The sequence below is a fragment of the Morone saxatilis genome, unplaced genomic scaffold (genome assembly GCF_004916995.1).
Source record: "Morone saxatilis isolate NCDOM2014 unplaced genomic scaffold, NCSU_SB_2.0 Contig22, whole genome shotgun sequence".
NCBI lineage: Eukaryota > Metazoa > Chordata > Actinopteri > Moronidae > Morone > Morone saxatilis.
In genome coordinates, this window is record NW_023339785.1 from 3,305,782 (window position 1) to 3,330,304 (window position 24,523).

The window sequence follows — 24,523 nt, forward strand, 5'->3', positions numbered from 1 at the left end:
AGGTTTGGAACGACATTCATACAATGTTCCAGAGATGATTTGCAAAAACTGTTCAGTGAAGGCAATATTTCCCACAGCTCCAAAGAATAAGGGAGAATCAGTGACAAGAACAGCCCCCAGGGTGCCCTTTGGCAAAACTTATTTGGTATAAATCCATATCTCACAGTAAAGACCTGTAATCACTCTGAGCTCTGTAAGTACACATGAAGCACTGATAAAAAAAAGTATGTATCTATTTTGTCCTAGTTTTACATGTTATCACATTACTCTCATCATTCTGTGCATTCATGCAGCAGGGCAGGTAACCTCAAAGTCAACACTTAAACATGTCAGCCCATTCATAAAAACATCTTTAGTTTTACACACGAGGGAGCCTGGCCTTGCAGCAATATGGATTGATCTCTGTATTATTCAACTCGTCGCCCTGAGCCGTGGTTTCCCACAGAGATGACATGATAGCAGAGGGAAAAAAATAGGATAGGACTTGATTAATGGTGCAGAGCCTGCCTCTCCCTCAGGAGCCGTGTTCCCCTTTTACTACGGAGTCTGAGATGAGGAGAGTATGGGATTTTAAGTGAGTTGTTATGAAGTCTGGAGGCGTTTCATGGCTTCTTAGGGCAGAGCTGTCCAGCATCGCAACGCATGTGCTTACTTGGGGATTTTTTTCTTCAAATTGCGTATTCTTAAAAAACTTTTTACTTAAATTGATATGTGTGCCAGTGTGTGTGTGTATGTGAATGTGATTAAAGAGTCATTTGTGCATCACTGTATTACTAATCTGTTTCAGGGCAGTTGGATTTTAATTCTAATTTTATCAAAGCGTGAAATAACACATTTTATTCATCCACTTCTGTCAGCCAAGAACAGGATAATCATGCTACAGGAGGCAGAATACATTATTTTAGTACTCAGATTACTTTTGGTGGCTGTTGGTTTTCACTCTTTAGAATAAGTTCAAATTACATTTCAGACGCCTTCTGGATGGCACCAGGAAAAAAAAAAATCTGACGGAATTGCAGGATGGCCAAATGAAACATGCATGATGATATATATTGCTACACTGATGTTCTGTAGTAAAAATGTAATAAATAAATGAAATTGTTTTAAAAACGTATGTAATTCTTATTGGATGTAGCTAGAATGAATGCAGCTTTTTCTTTTTTTACTGCAAACTTAAAATTTCTGTTAATTTTTCTACCTGATATTCCACCCAGCTCTGTGCTAATTGCCTGCCATATGCCGTGCAATACACATCACAATATTAAAGTAACGTAACTTGATTACTTTCTGTTACTATTGGATTACCTCAACACCATTTAAACAAGAGAAGAGAAATGTCTCTGAGAAATTGAAAGATTTTTTAAGCACAAAAATGTGTCTTCTGCTCAGTATATTTTTTAAAAATAATAATAAATTAATTGTAATCTTGCTAAATTATCCCCATTTTTACTAAATGTAACTGTAATCTGATTACGTATTTTGACTTAGTTAATGTTAGCATGTTAGAATGTTAAAAGCATTCAGCTTTTAACATACCAACAACTCAGGCCGATGAAGTTAGCCCCAACTGACTGACTCACTAAGTCGGATAAAGCTGAGCTGACCAAGTATGAGATGTCCTAAAATGGCCACCATACAGAGGATAAATCCTTTTGGTAACAACAAGGCCTTTCCTCCAGCACTGCCTTAAGACCAACCTTTACTGTAGCGTTGATTCGTAAGGATATGAGAACAGCAAAGTCCTTTTCACATCCATTCAATAGCTTTGTTTTCCGGCCTCACAGGGCCAATATGTGGTTGTAGACTTATAGTCATACTTTTTTCTGATAAATTTGTGTTTTATTATGGTTGGGTTAAACACACCTCAAAAACCTACAACAGACTACTAACATAAAGCTTCATTGCTGCTGTTTTTACCTATGATCCTGCACTTGAGGAACTTGAAGTCTAACTGTCTCTGATTTGACTTCTTTTGCCAGATTGAGGAGAGGCGCCACAGCGAGGGCAGCAATTCCACATCCTGTGTCTTCATGGTCAACAAGCCATACGCCCTCACCTGCTCAGTGGTGGCCTTCTACATCCCTCTAATCCTCATGGTGCTGGCCTACCAGAGGATCTACATCACAGCCCGTGCACACGCCCTGCAGATCAGCATGCTGCAGCGGGCAGGGGGAGCCGGTGCATCGGACTCTGCTGACCATCAACGCAACCATCGTATGCGAACAGAAACTAAGGCAGCAAAGACTCTGTGCATCATTATGGGGTGTTTCTGCCTCTGCTGGGCGCCGTTCTTCGTTACCAATGTGGTGGACCCCTTTATAGACTACACAGTGCCGGACAAGCTGTGGGTGGCCTGCCTGTGGCTGGGCTACATCAACTCCATGCTGAACCCCATCCTCTACGCTTTCCTCAACAAGTCCTTCCGCCGTGCCTTCCTCATCATCCTGTGCTGTGGGAGGAAGAGGTACCGCAGGCCGTCCATCCTGGGGTCCGGAGCTCCCTGCACAGCCACGCAGATCAACGGCTCCACACATGTACTCAAGTAAGTTCTACAAGTTATTTTAGTGCGGGTCTCATTGCACGTTATCAGTCGTGAATCTGTACTCCTTAAAAAGCATCCATATACCTTAGATGGTGTTGTGTGACAGTCGACAGCACTTCCTGTTTAAGACTCTAGATACACCAGATACAGATTCCACAGAATTTAAGTAGTAAAATGATGTGTTATTTTTAGTCTTTAGTTTTGCTGGCAAAAACATGTCACACTATAGGGTTTAAAAAAGGTACAGTGTTATAGTATGGAAATTCTTTTCATTCTGAAAATATTTGGGGAAGACAGTCATAATGGATATGAATATGAGAATGAAGTGGTTATTTTAGGAAAAATATTTTGAGAAAAAAGTATAAATACATTTTATTATAATAAAAAAACACCCCAGCCGATATATCATTTTGTGACTTTTGCTTTTAAAAATATACCTTTTTTCTCCAAATATCACCCCTTTATTGTTCTGATCTGAAAATCAGAACTTTTTAATCTCAAACCATGACTTCCTCTTCAGGTTTTCATAATTCCTGCATATGGATGTTGCAGTAGTGAATGAAAACAGGCTTTGAACTGTGTAGGAGAAACTACAGTGGTCCTCAAACCATGACTTCCTCTTCAGGTTTTCATAATTCCTGCATATGGATGTTGCAGTAGTGAAGGAGATTTTTATCCTTCATGAGTGCTGCATGCAGTAATTGGTGCAGATTTTGTGATTAATGTTCAGTAGGGTCAAATGGCAAGTAGCAGCAGCTCCTTGTAATAAAAAAAGATTTTTTTCAGGTTTGTTAGAGATGACTTTATCTCTGTGAATACCCTTTTCAGTCCTTATACTTTAGAATGCACGGCCTTGACCGATTACTCTACTGACCTATTACTGTTTCTAAACATAGAACACATGTTTCACAGTGATAAGAGTATGAGGTTAACATGTACATTGTAGTGGCCTATTGCAAATGTAATCTTCATATTCTCCATCCTCTGTGTCTACATCTGGATAGAAGCATCTTATCTGTTTTCAATAATCATGAATGTACGGCAGTTTATTCTTCATAGATTCCTTAAATAATCATGCATGTGTCTAACCACATATGCACGTGACATGTATGAATAATGTATGAAAAATTCAACAGCAGAGCTCTCTCTCTGTCCTCTCTTCCTCATGCCCCCATCTCTTTGCACTACAGTGGCCAGTAAATGACACAAAATATATAGTTACATTTACAAATTAGAGACAAATAAGCCAGTTCATCAGAGTAGAAATTTAACAGACATGCAAGGTGAAAAGGTTATATACTTATAGTGGGGTAATAAATTTGCTTTAGCATTTGCCTTTTGTGCAAGAGGAAAGTGGTTTGTAATGCCAGTCAGTGTCCCTTATTTCTGAGTTCTGTGGTCAGAAAGGTGAGTTGCTGTTTCAAAACAGAGTATCAACCATTTTTGTAAGTGGCTAAAACAAATAATCATGAATCAGAATCAGGTTTATTAAGTGTTTCCACATACAAGGAATTTGCCTTGGTGCACAGCAATAAACAGTTTGATACAATAAAAAGACAAAAGTCCTAAAAGTTAAGAATCATAAATATATAAAACAGAAAAATATATAATAAAAAAATGTATTATTATAATTATATAATATAGTTTTAATATATCTATTTTTGAAAAAAGAATGTGGTATGGTTGACATACATGCATTTCTTTTTTCATATAGCATGTTTTACAGGATTTGTTATCTATTTTTCTACCAGAGACCACTTTAGGTCCCATTCCCCCTTTTGTTTCCTTTATTCTAAGGAATACTTCCACAGTTTTTACAGAAAAGCAATCAGTAACTTCAGTTTTGTTGTTGAAACAATCAGAAACACTTGTACAATCAGCAGAGATCAATTCTGTTCAAACACTGTCTTTTGCAACTGGCTGCTGTGTGGCTTCCCTTGAGCAATTTTATAAATATATAGACTTGGACTTGTTTTATGCAGCACCTTCCCCTGTTGTGTTGAATTTGTATCTTTGATATCACCCTAGTATTTCCCTATCCGGCAGTTAAGCTCTAAGTGAGCTCTTCTGACTGTGAGAAAAAGAAAATCATCTACAACAATTATGTCGTTTATGTAAATACAGACCGGAGGCAGCCTGCCGTAGCTGGAGACAGCTGAAATGTTTAAACATTCATCTTAATCTTAAGAAAGATATTTGCGTCATTGTTCAGGAATTTAACATGGTCTAAACCTCTGAGTGTGGAACCAACACAGGCTTTTATGAAGAGGAATATCATCGTATGATAGGTCTAACTGTCAAGGTGTCCTACTTCTGCTTTGTCTGACTCTAAGACTTATATTTGTGACATTACAAGTAGACTTAACATAACTACAATAGGTAACTAGGTTTCAATTTAACTTGTGTTTATATTTACATTAAAACCTCCCCTTAAGACTGCAATTTCACTGCACTACAATTTCTGACAAAGTTCTAAGCCTTTCAAAGTCACAGTTTCAGTGTGAATCAGTCATTTTTAGTAACCTTATCTCGCTGCAGTAGCACTTTTTTGCAAAGGTTCTTCTTACTTTTTCATCCAGTGCACCTGATGAAGGTCAGATATACTTAATGTCCCATTCAGTTTGCAATGAGTTCTTGAACAATGACTTTGAGACTTAGGACAAAGACACTTTATCTTTCTCCACATAATCTCCAGGGCAGGATGTTACCAGTTAAGATATTAATGATTTTAATTATCTTTCTTTATTTATAATGGCTAGTAAAGGCCAGAATTTGCAGATATAGCTATTGTAAGTTACACTACCACATTATCGATTATTTGTCCCCAATAGTAACTGGACATATATCAATATTTCTGTCTCTGATGAGTGGACAAAATGATCCGGCATAAATGTTTTTTAAATAGAAATACGTATTTTGAATAAAAAAAATAAAAATATAAAAGACTTTATCCATGGCTTCATTTAAAGGACGAGCGTGTAGGATTAAGTGGCATCTAGCGGTGAATTATTTAGATTGCAGCTAACTGAACACTGCTTGTGTATTTGACAACCTGTGAATGAAAACAGGCTTTGAACTGTGTAGGAGAAACTACAGTGGCCACAAAACTCTGAAAAAACATGAAAAGTCCTATGTAGAGTCAGTGTTTGGTTTGACCGTTCTGGGCTACTGTAGAAACATAACAATTTCTATTTAGGTGATACACTAATAAAAACATACCTATGAATATGTTTGTCCATTTCTGCCAATAGATCCTCCTAAATGTTACACACTGGATCTTTAATGAAACATGCAATACATGAGACATCTTCCTCTTGAACACAGATGTTGGAGATCCTCTGAGACTTATATCTGAGCTCCAGAAACAATCTGTATGAGTGATTTGACTCTGTGTGGAAAACCATATGGGGTGATGTCGGCTAGCTGTTGTAAAATCGAAGCCGCAAATGTACATGGTGTTGACATCCTGAGACATTAAGGAGCTGGAGTTTATTGTAAGCAATCAATGAGTGTGTTTATACTGACACAGAAGCCCTGATCAATTAATGTTCACTCTGCCGCACGACATTCTCTTTCCCTCTCTGACATTTCTGGACCCCCTCCAGAGAGTTGTTACTGAGGATTGAAGCAAGCTATTAGTGTGAGCTTGTCCATATGGAAGTCATCCATACACTCATTATTTTACTTAGAAATGAGTACTACTGAAATAAAACTACCATTATTCACGCAGGAATAGTAATACCAGGGGACCACCAGTGATTTGTAATATTGTCAGAGGCTGTCTGTGTTCTCATCCTTAATTCCACAGCAAAGTAGCGTGCAAAAACAGATGTGATCTAACGTTAGTCTGTCAACAATTCGGTTGCTTTTTTTTCTTTCTTGCAAGGATTCCCTATTTTTTCATGCTTTGACATTGTTGATAATGAAAATACTTATGTGACTGTGCAAAAAGTAGCAATGTTGGTATTTTGGATGCAAATATAGGAGGTTTATTTAAGTGTTAAGTGCAGCAAGAAAATGTACTTTAGGGCAATAACAAGTCTAGTAAAAGAGGAAAATCTCAGTGATGAAATAAACAATATGAAGGCAGTGTTTGTTGAGGAACCTTTTATGTTTCAGCAGGCTAAAAATATTGGGTGAGGCCAATATTGGGTCATGTGGTAACATTCACAGTTACTTGGGAATGTTATACACATGTTTTGAATCAGATAAGATTTCCAGACAGTACTACTCCTGTGTGGAAATGTTGATACCTCTAACAAAGTAAACAATATACAATATAACTGATGGCAAAATGCTATATTAACAGCAAACATCAAAACTGGAAGAGTAAATGAACATAGGCACAGATGTGGCATGTTTTATCATTTTATCATTCTTAATATTCTAACTGCTGTGTTTATCAATTTATGAGCTTTTATTGGTATCATAAATCCTGGTGTACACATTGTTCAGATTTGGAATAGTTTGGATTAAAATTAAAATAAAAATGTGCAGTGAGAATATAGCCTGCAGGACTGCAATCTCAATGAATCACTCTGTTGGAAAATATGCTAGACACTACTGGTGTTCAATATCCCCCATTTTACCATCATTAACTACAGTGCATGTTCTGAGTTTTCAACAAATGCAATACCATGCTATACATAGTCATTAGAAGTTGGATTTCCTACATTGTGACATTTCTGAATGTTATTACCGCTGCAAGATATCTACTAGCAATATACTATACTGTAATTGAGAGTTATACACAAGATACCTCCTAGTGTGTTATTGATAGGAGCTCACACTGTGCTGAGGCACATCCGGGCTTCAGGGGTTTGTGGCTGTATAGTGGAGGACATCCATTAGTCTGCTTTGGTCTCCCAGGAGAGCTGGAAACTGGACATGGACTGGTCACATTATCACATTACACTTATACATACCTGGTAGACTGGTACACCACCTGGGTTGAAGGTCCACAGTTCATTCGCTTTCTTTAAGGCTTTTGACAAATGAAGATGATGCTAGCACACACAAAGTTGTACACACAGAAACAGAGAAGATTCAACAGGACAAGGACTCGAAGGCAGCCAGCTGCACACACACACACCACAAGCGACAATCAAAGTGATATATTACTCTGCCCACGTGTGATATATGATTTATGACTCTCTCTCTCTTGCTTCCCTTTTGCCCGTGATGTCTCAGTGATGGTAAAAATGTGTCTTTTGCTTTAAAGGGAAAGATTTTGAGTGGCAGCTAGAACAGAATAATCATTAGTGGGAGGCTGAGAGGATTGATAATGAATACCAGTAGTCTCATGATCACCTGGACAGGTTATAATTTTCCAGCCTGGGCTCAGGCAGGTCACGGCTCATTGGTGTGTGATGATTAGCAACCTGCGTAGGAGGAAATGTGTTCTACCTATGTTGTTGCTGAAATCAGGTATAACTTAACTGTGACATGGTTTGCTCTACTGAAAGACATTAACTTCTGATGACTTGTTGATCACGGCACAACAGGTGTTAGCGACAAGAAAGATACTCAGGATTTTTACATTTTCTTAGGATATTGTTAGACAAAAGAGATTGATGTGAAAAAAAAGAGTGGTAGTGTGGAACTGCAGTGCTTTGAGCTAAGCTGATAATTTTACCTGATGATGGAGCTACAATACTATATCAAAGTTTTAACAATTCATCCTGATGGTAAATGGTAAATGGACCTGTACTTGTATAGCACTTTCTAGTCTTCCGACCACTCAAAGTGCTTTTACACTACGTGCCAAATTCACCCTTTCACACACATTCACCCAGTAATGTCAAAGTCCATCGAACAGAAACTAACTCATACATATTCACACACCAATGCTATGCCTCAGGAGCAATTTGGGTCTCAGTGTCTTGCTCAAGGATACTTCGACACGTGGCAGGAGAAGCCAGGGATCGAACTTACAACCTTCCAATTGGGGGACGACCCGCTCTGCCTCTGAGCCACAGCCGCCCCTGATGATGATGGGAACATGAATGTGTGTAGACAATTGAATGGTAATCCATCCAATAGCTGTCAAGACATTTTCTGCAAAAACCAGAAGTGTTAACCCTTGTGAGGGCAGTAGAGGTAAAGCCAGGGGATCCTCGTACTCAATAGGATTTATCGCCTGGTAAACCATGAATGTCTGTTCAAAATTTGGTGCCAATCCATAAAGTAGACTTGGTTGACATCACATTGCCTTTATCAGGTTGACATATGAGGTTTGTTTTCTGGGTTTTTAATAAGGAATTGATCAGTGAATAATACTCTAAATTATAGGCTAGAGGCATATATGACAACATTTTCAAAATATAATACAACAGTCATTTCAGTGGGTAAAGAAGAGTTGAACCTTAGTTTTCCGGTTTGAAAGAAACATATTCTAAACCTCATTTGTAGGAGAACAGAAAATATCTTCCATCTCATAACATTAAACTCCATTTTATGACATGTTGAGTTTGAACAGAAACTTTTGTTAAATATACTACTCATACTCGCCCATTAAGGCAGAAGACCTGAATTGTTTTTTTTGGCCAGAAATGAATTTAGCCAGTAGCCCTGCTCTCTGCTGTTCTGAGTTAATTTAAATCAGTTTTTACCATTTCCTCCTTTCAATTGATAGACTATGACAGTTGAAACAGGAATTAGTGAGGTAATCAGACTGTGGTAATCAGCTGTCAGTTTGTTGGATATTTTGTCTCTGTTAATGGCAAAGGAGTTTCTGTGCTGCAGCGATCACGTCGATCAAACAGTGTGTGTGGGACTATATGGCATCTTCGTTCAATCCATTTGTTTGGCTGTTCCTCAGAAGTAAAACCAGTGTCTTGGTGTTTTGGAACAATGTATATCTTTCATGAACCAGGTGAATCATCGTAGTAAAATTTACATGGCACTTATAATAGTTCATTTTACGTTCGTTGTAGCAATGGGTTGCAACCTTTTTGGCCTGTTGTCTATCCCATCATCACAAGTTGCACATATTAATGGAACCTTCTGAGATTGTTTTATTATTTCCTTTGAATAGTTTTAGGAGACCTGTAGAGAGAATACGGTTTAGTATTTCACAATAAAAATGCAAACATTGGTGAAGGCTAAGAAAAGATAAAGATAATTTGTGTGGCAGAAATCTTCCCTTTCTTGTTACTCATCATGTGATCCCTCAAAATGAGAGCTCTCTGCATCCCGCCTTTAATAGTTTTTTGGGAGCACAACCTTGAATCAGTCAAAACAAGTGCTTATAAAAATATATTCTAATAAATATATTCTAATCCCCAGGCTGGAAACCCCTGCTTTACGGAATAGCCACAAACAGAAACAGAATACATGGATCTGAAAACAATAAAGATACAATCACCCAACACACACTCACAGTCCCACAGTCCCAGTGTGGTTTCATTGATGGATTGCAATCATATAGGAGGAGATAAGGAGTTCCACAAGAAGCTTCTTATGTAATCTGTGCTGCAACTTTTTAAAAAGGCATGTTAAAGATGCCTGTTGTACCAAAGTCAAAACCTCATACCTGAACAACTGAATAGGTCGATTGCCAGTGACTCCCAAAACAACATATATGACCATTGGAAAGTAGCAGCGACAGGCATACCAAACCTTTGTGGTACCGGACCTTCATTGTCACGTGGTTAGTGTTGTAAAGCAGTCGCAGTTTCCACACCAAATCTGCTTGGTTAGTTTTAGCAAAAGGTCATGGTTTGGGTTACACTAGTGTCCCATGTGAAACCAAGAGTCAAAGCTACGTATGTGACTTCAAGTAAAGTATTTTACGTTAGATAAAATAAATCAACATTGACCTTTAGTATCACACGGGACACGAACAGCGGCCTCCTGGGTCTGTTTGATCAATCCATCCAATCCGACCTCCTCCCTAAGCGGACTTTGTCACTACTACGTCACTTTACGTCCTCTTTTGCTCCCGTTCATAATAAATACAGCCACTAGAGGTCGCCAGCTAGCAATTCAACAACAACGTAAATATACGCTGTAATAAGCTACTTCCACAAATTATTTATATGGCTGTTTTTCTGGTGAGGATGGGCTGACCAAAGTATAGAGATATACCTAAATCTAAAGCCAGAGCCTAAGAAAAAATATTTTTTGTTAGAGTACTAGTAATGGTACTGGCAGTGGTTGTGGTAATGAAATTTACGGTCACAGGCAGAAAGGTGATATTTGACGTTTTTCTTTTAGACATTTGGGAAGGTGAAAGGTCTATAATTCTCAGTTATAGTTGATTTTTGTGAGTTACTAATGTAGAATCCCAGACCTAACTCCAAGGATGCTAATTAAGATCAGACAGCTGCAATCTAAGATTAACACGTCTGAGATACATGAAGAAATTGAAGCGGTTGATGCAGACGCAGACAGCCAGATTAATGTGTCTCTGGTGTGACGGATGTATTAATCCTGACACTGATGATGACTGAATTGATCCTTGGCATTTACAGCAACAGGCATTTCCCCCCGGAGGTTGTAATCAGACTTTAACCTGTCTGACCTTTATTTATCCAGGAGTGTTTTACACTTTTGCAATATTTCACTGTATTCTGGCCTTCATATTTGTATATGGCATAGTTTTTGTTTCTTATTTTATTGTCTTATAGTTGCATTGCTTAATGACCACAATATCTCCCTAACCTGTGTTGCCTAACCATTTTTAGAGTCTGGATATTGTAGTTTTGGCCATCATTTATAGATTTATAGTTACAACTATATTTTACTTAAAAGTCAGTTGCTGAAATCTGACTCCATTGGAGCAGGAACATAGGCAGTCACGTCACATATGTTTTAAACAAACAACCAGTCATATTATCTAAGATACATACTAAAGGGTGAAACCAAAAGTTACTGCAATTGGCCCTTTGCAAGAAGCAATACACAAACAGATTTTTCTCTTATTTTCTCATTTTATATTATTTTTTTAGCCCTGATTTGTTCTTATTGTATTAGTACCCATAAATATCAGGGATTCGCCAATGTTTTCTTATTTTTGCTCTACTCTTAGGGTTAGACAAAATTCACCTGCTTTGGTTTGGCCTTTTGCAGAGACTGCTTTATTAGAGATCACTTAGATCTATTTGGTGAGTTGGATGAACCAGCGCTGAGACGTTTCAGATTGCCAATAGCACTGCTCTTCGATTCGTACAATACCCTAGAGCCTCAACACACACAAACAACACGGTCAAATCATCCACAACTGCAAAAACTACAGTTGTCCCACGCGTCTTGCTATTGATGGGTTTTTTATCTATCTTTCTATATATATATATCCAATTCTTAGTATTCGCACTTAGTACACTATCTGCCCTTATATCGTGTTTGGGGGAATGACTTATGCTAATAACAAACAATTGGCAACAGCCCTCCAATTTAAGATCAAGTGGGATTCAACATTATGCACACCTAGCTAAGAGCAGATTTGGGTCGTTTGGTGCATCTGAACTTAACCTCTCTTATATTCTTCAATTTACGAAAACTGTTGCTGCATGAGGCCCATTGTTTGTGCACCTAACTATACCAAGTCAAGTTAAACCAGGAGGTAGGTGTGCAAAATTGAATGCAGCTTTACAAAGCACAGCTTGGGGAATATTTCAAACACTATCCAAAATATTTCCTGGGGTTAAATTGGATGTAGTGTAGTTGGTAAGTTAAATGTTACCAGGTTGTAAAAGAAAATAACAAAATGATTTTTCTTAAAAGTTACAGACCTCAAACCATTTTGTTGAAAGGGAATTTTTCTGATTTCCAACCAGCTTTGTATCATTACAGTGTGGGTAGTATTATGCTAATGAGAAATATTTAACCTCACTACATGTTGCCTGCATGCAGAGCTTCCCACCCCCCACCCCATTTTGTATCTGACTGTCTGTGGCTCTAGGGCTTTTCAAACTACAAATTGTACTTTGTTTGTATGCCCACATCCACAGACAGTCGCATCGAAAGCGCAGGAGTCTTCAGAAGGCTTTTTCCAGTAAATGAGGGAGTGTAAACATTGTCAATTTGCATATACCCACATTGCAGTGATACAAAGCTGGTTGAAAATGGTTTCCCTTTAAGACTACAGAAAGACTGTAGTCATGTTTAAATAATCCCTACTGGTTTGAATGCAAAGGATTTCATGGCCATCTATCAACCCACTACACTTTTAATGCAATGTATAATATACAGGGTCATTGCATATGAGCTTAATTTGCTGCACAATGGATAGGTTTCTGTAATGCATTTTAAGCCCATTATATTGAAGCATTTACATATGCAGGCTTTCATCTGCTAAGAGCACAGAGATTTCTTACAATTGTCGAAGAAATGTATGCACATTACTTATTTCTGGTGCACATAAGCCTTCAAAAAGTGCTCTGAACAAACCAATAGCTTCAATCATCAACAATTGCAGGCACAAATTGCTTCAGAGTAATTAATTCACACTGCCCGCTGCTGTTAAAGTGGCCTTAATAACTGGATCCTACTATCCTCTGAGATTTTAGCATGAAAACTGTTGCTCTTCCTTTGTCAAGCTCGCTGGCAATGTTGTATGCATCAGTAATTATAGCAGTCTTCTTGAATGGACAAAAAGTGTTCAAAAAAGTGTCTGCTTCAGTAATGTGTTGGGGTAATTTGTCCAGTAAATTTTGTCATCATTTTTGAGTATCTGTGAGTCATTTGAGCCCACTGTCTATTAGCTGCTAATCAAAGCAAAAAATGATAATGATGGATCATTACTTTGTAGTAAGGATGAACATAAGTGCTTTTACCAATGCATAGTCAGTGGTAATTTGATTTTGTCCATCAAAACTTAAAACTTTATTTCAGTGCTACAGCAGCATGAACAAAAACAGTTGAGGTTGTAGTCATGATAGCTTGAATATATCCAAACCATCACATTCAAACATTGAGCTGTGCCATTAAAAACCCATTAGTATCAATAATCAAGTAGGTGTAGTTTAGTAATAACACAATATCTGTACACCACCTTCAACAAATGTGCGGGGCCTTATGTTCTTGTTCATGTATTCATATGTATTATTCATGTACATATGCTGGATCAAAGTGGACAAAAACAGGTTATATGGTTCACTGGATAAAATGCCTCCATTCATCCATCTTCTACATTATACCCATTTATATGTATTTCTAGGACACAATGGAGCGTATGTCTCCACACATTAGTAGAAAGGCAGGATAACACAACCCACAAATGGAAAACACTTTTCTTTATAGAAAACTTTCCTTTCAAAGTTTTTGTTTTTTTGCCACTTCCACTTTTTGTTTGAGTCGAGCACAGTGGAGAAATGGCTTCTTACTGGAAAACAGCACATTAATGGTAACCTCATGCTGCACTACCGGCAGATATTTGTTGTCTGTAACTAAAAATTCATAGTAATAGTAATAATAGTATCTAATACTCTAATATCTTGTCAAATCAAACTGCCTTTCTCTTCATAACTATTAGCTCATTGTTTTACACCTAAAGGTGAGTCTCATAATTTACTAAAACAATAGGCAAGTGCCAACATAAACATCTTTTTGATGCTCTAAATGTGCTTTCAGTGTGGGGGACAAAATCCACAGTCCTCACTCTGTGATAATGCACTCCAAAGTTTATCTGAGGCTAATAATAGGCAATTTCAACATAACAGTCTTTTGAGTATAAGATTAGCCTCTTTGTATTTCCAGAATCTTAACAAACACTGAGAATTCTTACTAAAAGCAATGTAACTTTGGAAAAATATCCACTATACTTGTCTAACTTTGATGGCTGAAGCTTCAAAGTGCAGTGACAGTCACTTCCGGGTAGATAACAGAAATATGTAAAATCTGCTAATTTATTTATTTATGGTCTGTTGTAATGGTTAAGGATGTACAGTTTAATTGTATGTACGTGACACAGGTTTTCTACCTAAGTAATGTAATAATGTAAAACACTGGTTCTATAAGCTTGAGATAAACTTTGATATGTATTTATGCACAGAAAGAAAGAGGAGATTTGTTATTAATTTGAAATCACTTTCAGAAAGGATGTCTCAATGGCCAGAATGAACAAGAGGAATGAAAGACAAACCTGTTTCAGTGTTCATTTTAGGATGGACTTGAAAAAGACTAATCCCTCACTATCTGATGTCATCCACAAACATCATTTTTCAAAAGGAAAGACATCAAAGTAAGGAAGTGATGACACTATTTCACAGGCCCTTTAAACATGGCAGCAGGGTTTAGGTTCCTTGTTCAGGGTCCTGGAAGCAGAAAATAGCTCTACAATTTCACCCACCTATTTAGTTGCTAACAGGCAGCCCTGCATCCCACTGGGGAACTTTATGGGACCCTGTTTTATATAACCTTTATCCCATGGCCCATTACAGGGAGGCCTTTCAGCTGGACTGTGGCAGTGGAGGGGTTCAGCTTTGGTGGAAAAATCACAGCTCAGGTAATGGCTTTTAAAAAGCCAGGGCATGTCAGCTCAGCCTGAGACTGCTTCTGTGACTGGTAAAGTACAGGAAAAGCTCAGGAGTGAGACCAGAGGTGGGATTAATGCATGTCTGAGTCACACAAAGCATTGAATTCTGGTTCTTGCTGTGCTTTGTCATTATCCAAGGGAAGTGACAGCTGACGCAGGTATGATGTGCACTGTTTCAGGCCGGTCTCGAAAAGTGATGCATCATGTGTGGGCAAGCACGAAGGCACAACAATAGAACTAGATGTATTTTACTCAAATTAACTAACAAAATGGCTGTACAAGGACATACAGTACCACAGATGCCTCATTCTGGGAAACAGTCCAGTTATAGAGTGTTCATGCCACACGCTCAATTTACACTGATTGGAGTTTGTTCCCGTTTGACCTTCGGCAGCCTATGTTTCAGAGCTAATCATTGGCTGAAGAAGTGTAGGATATCTCTCCCTGAGGGAAAAAGGTTGTGACTCACTTGTTTCATTGGCACTTTCTCTCGCAAACGGTGATGAGGCCTATTGTTGTTGTTCTTTGTATAGCTGTGAATGTGATTAAAACAGCTGGAGCTAGAGGCAAAATGAGATAGCATCTGAAAAAAAGTCACAAATTTATTCCAAAAAGATTCCTTGGCTAAGTTAAAAATAATTATCGGCAGGTGTGTTTCCAGGGTCGGGCCTAAACTATGATTGGCTACCTTAAGTGCCACCTCATTATCCTTACCTCTTCCACTCCACGCCTTCTATTAAAGGCTGTAGCTGGCTCCGTTTTAAAGCCAGAGTGAAGATACTGGTATATATTGGTAACACCCACATCATGCTAGCATGTTGGAAAGGGGGCCAAATAACACTCTGAAATTCGGCAACATTTTGGTGATGGAAAAACTGGCATGGCCATTTTCAAATTGATCCCTTGACCTTAAGATACCTGAATGAAAATGTGTTCTATGGGTACCGGGTAGCTGCATAAGTCAGTGCCCCTCTTGTGCCAGCCCAGTTAAAAAAGTCATGTGGCTTTCAGAGGATAGCAGACGACTTGTTTTCTTAGTTAATGAGCAGATGTAATAACGCTGTACTTACAGCAACAGCAACTTTTTAGCACTAGAGCTGAAGTACAGAGGCATCCTGACCTATAAGATCATCTAGAAAGTGATACAAATCAAACTAAATGTAATAATGTGTCCTTTTTATTACTCGTTTTTCCAATTCTTTTATGTTGCATTAAATAAAAAGAAGAAACTATAATAATAGAATATATATGAAAGAATAAAAGAAGCAATTTAATTTTAATGAACCAGTAATGAAACAGAAATTAGACAGTGTTTAGCTCAGAATACCTCATCATCACCATCATCATCATTCTACTTGTAAACTGATTTTTAAAAATGCTCAAATACAACCAAAAACAGGGTACTTCTACTACTTCTGGTAGAGATGCATACGTCACTCTATTACTCTCTTTCTCATTCTCTGAGTCTCTTTAAGTCCATTAACACCTGATATTACCATGAGGTCTGTATCTAATTTGCATTATCTTAAAAATGTAAGTTAATGCAAGGTGTAAATGAATACAGAGTGCATTGTGATCGGCAATGGAATCAGCTAGACTACCTGTGGATCATGTAGCTATAAACAGCCACATGCTTCTTCTAACCAAAAGAGTTTGGGGGAATAAGAAGTTACTTAAGGACAACTTATTAATTCCCGGCCTGTGATTCAAACTTACAACCACTCACAGCAAAGCCCTTGTTATACTTTAGTAAGTTATTGATCCAGTTTGCATTACGCAACTTCGACATCTCCACACTGAAACTTTCAGGCTTTTTGCTAGCTGCTATTCAGATAATCAAGTTGCAACACTTGAGACTCAGCAGAGTTTTTTAATTATGGAATACCAGTGTTTCCCATCTGTTTAATTTCTGGAATATAACTTTAACATGGCGTGTGTGTGTGTGAGAGAGAGAGTGCTCCGAATGTTATCTTTGCTTTATTTTTTGATATGATGAGAATACAAGGCAGCTCTTCATATTCAATATTTGAGAATATCAGTGAAATTGCTCTTTCCTAAAACTTGTCAGGATTTTAAAACTCTTTGAACAACCTTGCAAACCCTTTCCTGTTTAGAGATGTTGCCTAGTAATGCAAGTGGCAGGAATTCTTTGGCTCATGAACTGTATTTTATGATATTTAACAGAGAATCAAAATCCACAATTGGTTATGAAAATAAAATAAGAATTACTGACCATGGTATAATACCCTCCAACTTCTCCAGTATTGTCTTACATAACGAGACATCTCAAAGGTGTGTCACCAGTTCAACAGCAACTCATTGACCAAGCTACAAACTGTGGGTAACCATAGCAACCGGACATGTACTTGACACAAAATCAACAAAATAACAGCCGTCACATCAGCGTTATTTAACACTTATATTTAATTATCGCAGCCCTTTCTTGCTATTGACTTCTCAAGCACATTATGTAAGTGACCGTCAATGATGGACACACTAGCTCACATTCACACCCACAAGCCCTTTATATCTGAAACACAGTATTATAAATGAGACGCATGCATGAGGAGCATGTGAACATTCATGGACACACGACGGAGGAAAAAGTACACAAATACAACAAATAATTCACATTCAGCACATTGAATGTGACCAGGAGCTGCTTGGTTAATATGCAGGTTGAAGATGATGTATCAGCCAGCTAATTGGCCAAGTGAAAGGATAGGATGGGAAAAGAAAATAAATATATAAGGAGGCATAAAGATGGAAGAAGAGAGGAAGGGGAGGAGAGGGAGGACGGAACCATAGGAAGGGTAGAAGAAGATGAGAGGACAGTATAGAAAGAGAGAAGGAAGAAGTGAGAAAAGTGGGAGATGGAGGGGGACAGGAGAGGGAGAACAAAAGGAAGCAGTAGAAGAAACAAAGGGTAGGAGAGTGGAAATAAGAGGAGAGGAAGAGAGAAAGGAAAAACAGAAAGAAGATTAAGATTAAATAAGTGAAAAAGAGGGAGGGAAGAAAGGGGAATAGAGGAAATGAGAGTAAACGAGGAGAGAAAGAAGCAAAGGTGAGGAAGAAAGAGGCGGCAAAAAAGTATAAAAGTAGGTAGGTGGGGAGGGGAAAAGAGGGGAGACCAAAGGTAGGAGGGGGTGAGAAGAGATGAGACAGAAGGGGGTAAGGTAAGGAGATAGAGACAAGGGGAAAGCAGAGAAAGAGGGGACAGGAGAAGTGTGGGGAAGATGGTAAAAGAGAAAAGGGACAGAGACTGGAAAAGAAAGAACGAGTAAATGAAAACAGAACAGAGGGAGAGGAAATGAGATGGACGGGAGAAAGAAAGCAGCGTTTCATAAAATAATGTCAGAGCTTCCCAACTTTGTATTTATTCTGGATCCTTCTCTCTCCAGTACCGTAAATGAGAGTCTACATGATTTATGTCGGAGTGTTTTAAAGCCTTGACTTAATAGGCTATTTCCATCATTTGTGACATTCTGCTGTAGCATATGAAGGCTGACGCCACCTGCAGTGAGCAGAGAAAACACAGAGAGCTGCAGGCTGCCACTGTGGACTCCTGTAGATGGTATGCATACTGAAGCTTTTGTTTCAGCCGATCTGCAATAAAACACAGAGGTGGTTAAACACACACAGCAGTAAAGTGATGTCAACTGTGCTGCACAGCGTGAAAAATAAAATCACTTAAAATACTGTGTAAGGACTGAAATTTGAATTCTCCTCACTGTTTGTGTAAGGAAATATAAATTGTACCGGCTCCACATAGCGGTCGTCTGTCACTTTACAACATTTAATATTCTGGAAGGAGCAGTCATGCTGTTCAGTTTGTATTCCACACAAAAAAAGTGGAAACTAGTTAGTTAGTTTACAGTGCTTTGCTAATGTTAGCACTGATTCCCACTAGATGCTACTTTTCCAGCATGTCATCACAACGCAAACAGTCTTGTTTTTGTCCCACATAATGAAATGCAGGGTTATAGCTAGCTGTGTCTTTCTTTCACAGGTCCATCGAGTAGGCATTAGATGATATGAAATTGTCATAGTTGCGATTCACAATATTATCGCGATAATCTTTAAAATATGCTTAAAATTTTTAAAAAGGCACTAAAGCATACCGAAATCACTTTATCTTTCATTTTATTCAGAATCAAACACATAATCCCCCTGTCTTTGAGTTTGAAATCTTAGAATGGTGAAAAGACTGGAAAGGTGCGAGCTCCCTGTTGTGGCAATTCAAAATACATCAGGAGAACAATATAAGACTTTACTGTACGACCTGGACAGCTTTGAGTGTATTTTAAGTGTATTTATTTACGTAAGTGTAATATATATAGTTGTTTAATATTCACCTCCAAACGTGGCTGTACTGCTCTGACCTCTTACTGTTGGCCAGGTGCAAATTAAGTAATGGAATAAACTCTTGCCTGAACACAGGTATTCATTCATGGAAAAGGAATCATGGAATCATGGAATCTGAATTATCACTTGACTGTTGCTGTGCAATTCTAGCTATGAATTGAGCTCCGAGGACCAAATGGGAGACAGACAGTGCTAGCAGTGAAACATTCAGCCAAGAACCAAATATTTTTCTCAAGAGTTGATGGAGATCACACCAGAGTGATTAGAATTTTGAAATGGTTTAAACAGTAATTATTACCTTGCTTGCTCCCTTATACTTCCCTCAAACTTTCCTGTAAGTACCTCTGCAATTATAGAACTATTTTTACCAAGGTAGATACACTGCAGGACCCCATGCTGTATTTATGTGTTTTGTATCTGCTTTTCACAGTGCCCCATTGAAGCTTTAATAGCACTGAGTGAAATATTCAGATATTAAACTTTCCCTCGCTGCACAAGAGGGTTCCTCTGCTTCTTTTGGTAATTGTGTAAATATGTGATGTGGTCTTTGCTTAATACAGCACACAAACCCCCCCACACACAAATACACAAGCACAGATATACGAATACAATCTCTCTTTCTGACAGACACACACATAAAACACTGAATTGCTCTTTACTTCAATTAAAAGTGAATTGTCTTTTCAGATGGAATCAATTTAGCACTTTAGAATACTGGTTAGAAAATGAGCCCATTTAATTATCTCTTTTCATCGCATTAAGGGAGAGATTATTTTCATGTGACAAATGGATATGATTGGTGCAGCTAAGTGTATTACAGTGTAGTTTTCCATTTCTGAGTGTCTTCAAAGTTTCCTAAATAAAGATATGATGAGTTTATTCATCACTGACGAGAAAGTGGGTTACAAAGACATACGTATGTCTGCTGCCACAGAAAGCTGACAAAAGGTAATAAAGGATAAGAAAATAGCTGGGGCTTGTTGATACAACTGCCATTTGCCATTTACCAATGTTCAGTAATTGTACAGGGAGAAATCCATAATCAAAGAGTCACAGAGAACAATTTGCTACACCCACAGGAATATAGACCAGAATGCAATGCAGCCACTAGACATTGTTGTTGGAAATCACTACAGGAGGATGCATTAGATGAGCCAGGTTGATTGGAAGTGGTTTCACCAAAAAGTAAATTATATATACTCTCCATTCAGAATAAAAAAACAACCTCTAGAAATGCGTTGAATATCAGCAGTTGATGATCTCTCTCTCTCTCTATCGATGTTTTAAGCCCTCAGACAGTCTGGGGTGTTTCGGAGATGTAAAAATGTTATCACGTTCAGCAGGTTGGGTTTGCACTGGCAGAACGAACAGCAGCTTCTCTTCATTATTCATTGACTTCTCTCCGGCTGGGAATATTACCTTTGGCTGAAAATATACAGCTGCTGCTCAGCCACCCGCTGCTCTGTTTGCTCTGTACGCAGGAGGCAGGAGGAGAGTCCAAATAAAGGGTCAGACACACACAGACATATATGTACACAAAGATACATGTATCAAGTGTACACATACACCTTGTGTAATGCTGGTATGTTACTCTTTTTGCAATGTATTCACACACACAAACGACAGCTTCATGCATCACTACCGAGGCTAGTAAGAGAAGCACTGGAGACCAACTGAACAACTAACTAAAGCCAACACACACATCAGTTCAAACAGATACACACACATTCATTTGTTTTATGTGATGGCTCAACACTCAGCTACTGAACAAAGACACACAGAATCGAATACTTTGCCAAACTGTACAGAAACAAACGAGTGACTGTAGGGCCTTTTAATGTGGTATGATAGCTGGCACTATAGAAGCTACTTGTCGCACTGACCAAAGAGCTGTCCTCTTGGGATTGTTACACACAACCGTTCCAAGACTATTCAGAGAATACTGTGAAAAGCAAACAGCCATGTTAAAGTGCAAAGTGAATGACACCACCAGTGGCACCACCAAAGGGTGGTGATGCAATAGCTGAAAATATATGTATTTGAAAGGAGAATGTATGTGATGAGAGGGAATGAATAATGGCTTATACGGCCCGCACATATTTCATTTGCCTTCTTTTCTCTTCTTTCCTTTTTCTTTTTCATGTGTTCCTGCATATTTTGTCTTTTCCATTTTTCTATCATCTTCCATCTTTTCTCCTCATTTTCTTCTTATCCTTTTCCCCCTCTCACATTCTCTCTCTAATATTTTATTTCTTCCTCTACGCCATTTTCTCTCCCTTTCCAACTGTCTTATTTTCTCTCCCTGTCATCTCGTCTCATAAATATATCCGACCTCACCTCTACATCACATTTCCTCCAGTGTTCAGTGTTTGTGGCATCTCTTTGTTGACCTGAAGCAATACCACACACACTGTCCCCACTTGTTAGTGTGTGTGTGTGAGTGAGTTTGTCAGCTTGTGTGTACTTGTGCACTGCACGTGAGCTCGTGCGATAGATAAAAAGAGAAGGAGATAACAGGTGTGTGTTAGTCTGACAGGAAGAGAAGAGATGGAATGTGAGTATTTATTTGTATTTTCATTCCTGGGTCTATATTTGTTTTCTTCATCAGTTTGTGTGTGTCTGCATATCTGTGTGTGTGTGGGTGTGTCTGCATATCTGTGTGTATGTGTGTCTGGACTGCATTGTCTTGCGGATATAAACAAAATCAAACAGAGAATAATCCTAACAGGAAGCATTACTCTCAGACTGTCGAGTTAAATGCCGCCATGATGCTGTCAGCTGCATTCAACCACAAGCACACAACAAACAACTGCAGCTAACACTGCACACATGCTCACTATCTGCTTCCAAACATGTTATAGCAGATTATTATATACTGGGCTGAGCGGAAACAGCAACGTTGAAAAAAAATAACTAGTTTTATAGTACGAAGAAGGGAATCAACACAGATCCGTACCCGAGCAAATCCCAAAGGATCTAATTCCATAACTTAAACAAAGACTTGCAAGCTGTGCATTTCCTAAACCCAACTTTAATTTCTCTTTTGTCTTCAATTACGGTTTTGGTTTATTTTAGATTTCCATATTTCCTTGAAAAAAAAAATCCATTGTTGTTGTCTGGGTAAAAATGCGTGCTTAAGGAATATTCCCATTTACCGCTGCTAAACTAATAAGATTTAAATTCGACTGCTTTCACAGCAGCCAGTGTGACAAGAAATGCCATGAAGTTTCATTGAGCTGCTCAGGTAGCTTGAAAGGGCTGTTAATTTATTATTACGGGTTTAAATGGTGCAGCAGGTGTCCTTTGTTGCAAAGTAAGCGAGCACTATATAATTACAATCTAATATTGTGTGGTGTGAGAAATATATTTGGAGAGGTTTGATCTGTTTGTGTTGCTGTATAACTATTTGTGGCTAATCAAAAATGTTCATCTGCTTTTGGGTTCTGTGAGGTCTACTACTACTACAAACTAACACAGAACCTTTACCCAGGAGACAGGGTTTGTGTCCCATGTCAAACTAAAAATTCAGTTTGATTTCTGTTACTTGAGTTGAGGTTGTGGCCAAAAACCTAATTTGTGTAAATTTACCAACAATTATTGTTCATTTTGTGCTGTGTTCAGAGTCTCTCTTTAAGGTTAATCTCTTCCCTTTTCCAGTCAGTCTTTGGAAGATTTTGGTTCAGTCTTGCCAGATAATATATTTCAATTGCAGTGGTTTTACCCCAACATGGCAGGATATCAGTCCAGCAATACAAGTGGGTGAAAGGTATAGGTATAGTCACATAAACGGAGTTTTCTAGATAAAAAGAAGTAGCTTATTTAAAGCTAAAAATGTATTAAATTATAAAAAGATATACAGTATTCACAGCAGTTACAATTCAAAATGGATTTGACTTAAAGGAGACAGTATCTACACATACTCTCAGCTTGTTAACCTAGAATCCTCCCAGGGACAAAGAAAATATTAGAGATTTGGGGATCATCTAGGAATGCTGGTCATGCTTCCTTGTAGTTTTTCTTTTTAGTGGCCGATATCACAGCCTGTTTCCTCCCTATTTGACAGCTCCTCTCAGCTCGTTGGTCACTCAGTCGATAATTTGTCGGCCTGTCTCTTTCTCTGTCCACTAAAAGGTCTCTGGGCTCATTATGTCCACACGACTGCTCCACGTCCCCATCAAAAGCAGACAGATTTGGCTAGAGCTCATTAAATGTCAGATTTGTCCAAAATTTCACAGCTACTGCCAGCCACTGACTGTTTTGATATGAGCATGATTTTAAAATGTGTGTGTGCGCATGCATGTGTGCAGTTGTGTCTGTGTGTGTCTGTGTGTGTGTGAGAGAGTATGAAAAAATGAAGTGTACTATTTTTCCTTCACTGGCAGCTGCTTACCAAGTGTTTTGATGGATGGTCGCGCTGGAAAAAATGCACAAAAATGCAGTACTACCCAAGGTGGTGATACATTATATTACGTTTGAAGATTACGGACTGTATCTTTGACAGTTGAGTTTATTTTTGTATGGTATAATATGATATCATATCATATGCAGATCTGGATACAGACCCATAAACTTGTATACGATTGGATCTTTCTAGATATAGGTCTTATTTGTCCATTATTGGTTTATCTCAAACTCTGGTCCAGGTCATGATTTCTTGATATGATTTTTATGAAATTTCAAATAGATTTTCCCCACAGGACGATTCCTGATGATTCTGTTGACACTTAACCTTTTGTATTGTGAGACTTCTTCTATGGTTTCATGTTGGTCCATGGCACAATATCTCGATAACTACTGGCCAGGTTGATGTGAGTTCACGAATGAACATTCATGACCCTAATAAAGCCTTCCACTTTTGGACCTTTCCAACTTTACACGATTATTTAATGAAGATTACCATCAAATGTACTTAAACACACTCATGCTCCTCATAGGATAAACCCTTGTGGTTTAAATTTGTGCCACCCTCGAGACAAACTTTGTATTCTTTAATGAGCTATGGACCTTTTTCAAAGCGACCATTTTGACATCAAATAGTAGGGTAAACACAGGTGTCATCAATGATAATAAGTAAGGCTCCATTCCATTCAGGTCAAACAGAGTCAGGGTGCTGCTGTTGTGCATGTTGGCTCACTGGA

The 24,523-nt window shown here is 38.3% G+C and overlaps 1 protein-coding gene across 1 annotated transcript in view; it reads left to right on the top strand.

Moving 5' to 3' along the window:
- Positions 1-24,523, top strand: part of htr4 (5-hydroxytryptamine receptor 4) — a 174,541-nt gene that overhangs the window by 116,025 nt on the left and 33,993 nt on the right. Inside the window, exon 6 of the mRNA XM_035668714.1 lies at positions 1,980-2,542. Coding sequence (XP_035524607.1) covers positions 1,980-2,542 — 563 coding nt within the window. The remainder of the gene's footprint in view (positions 1-1,979; positions 2,543-24,523) is intronic.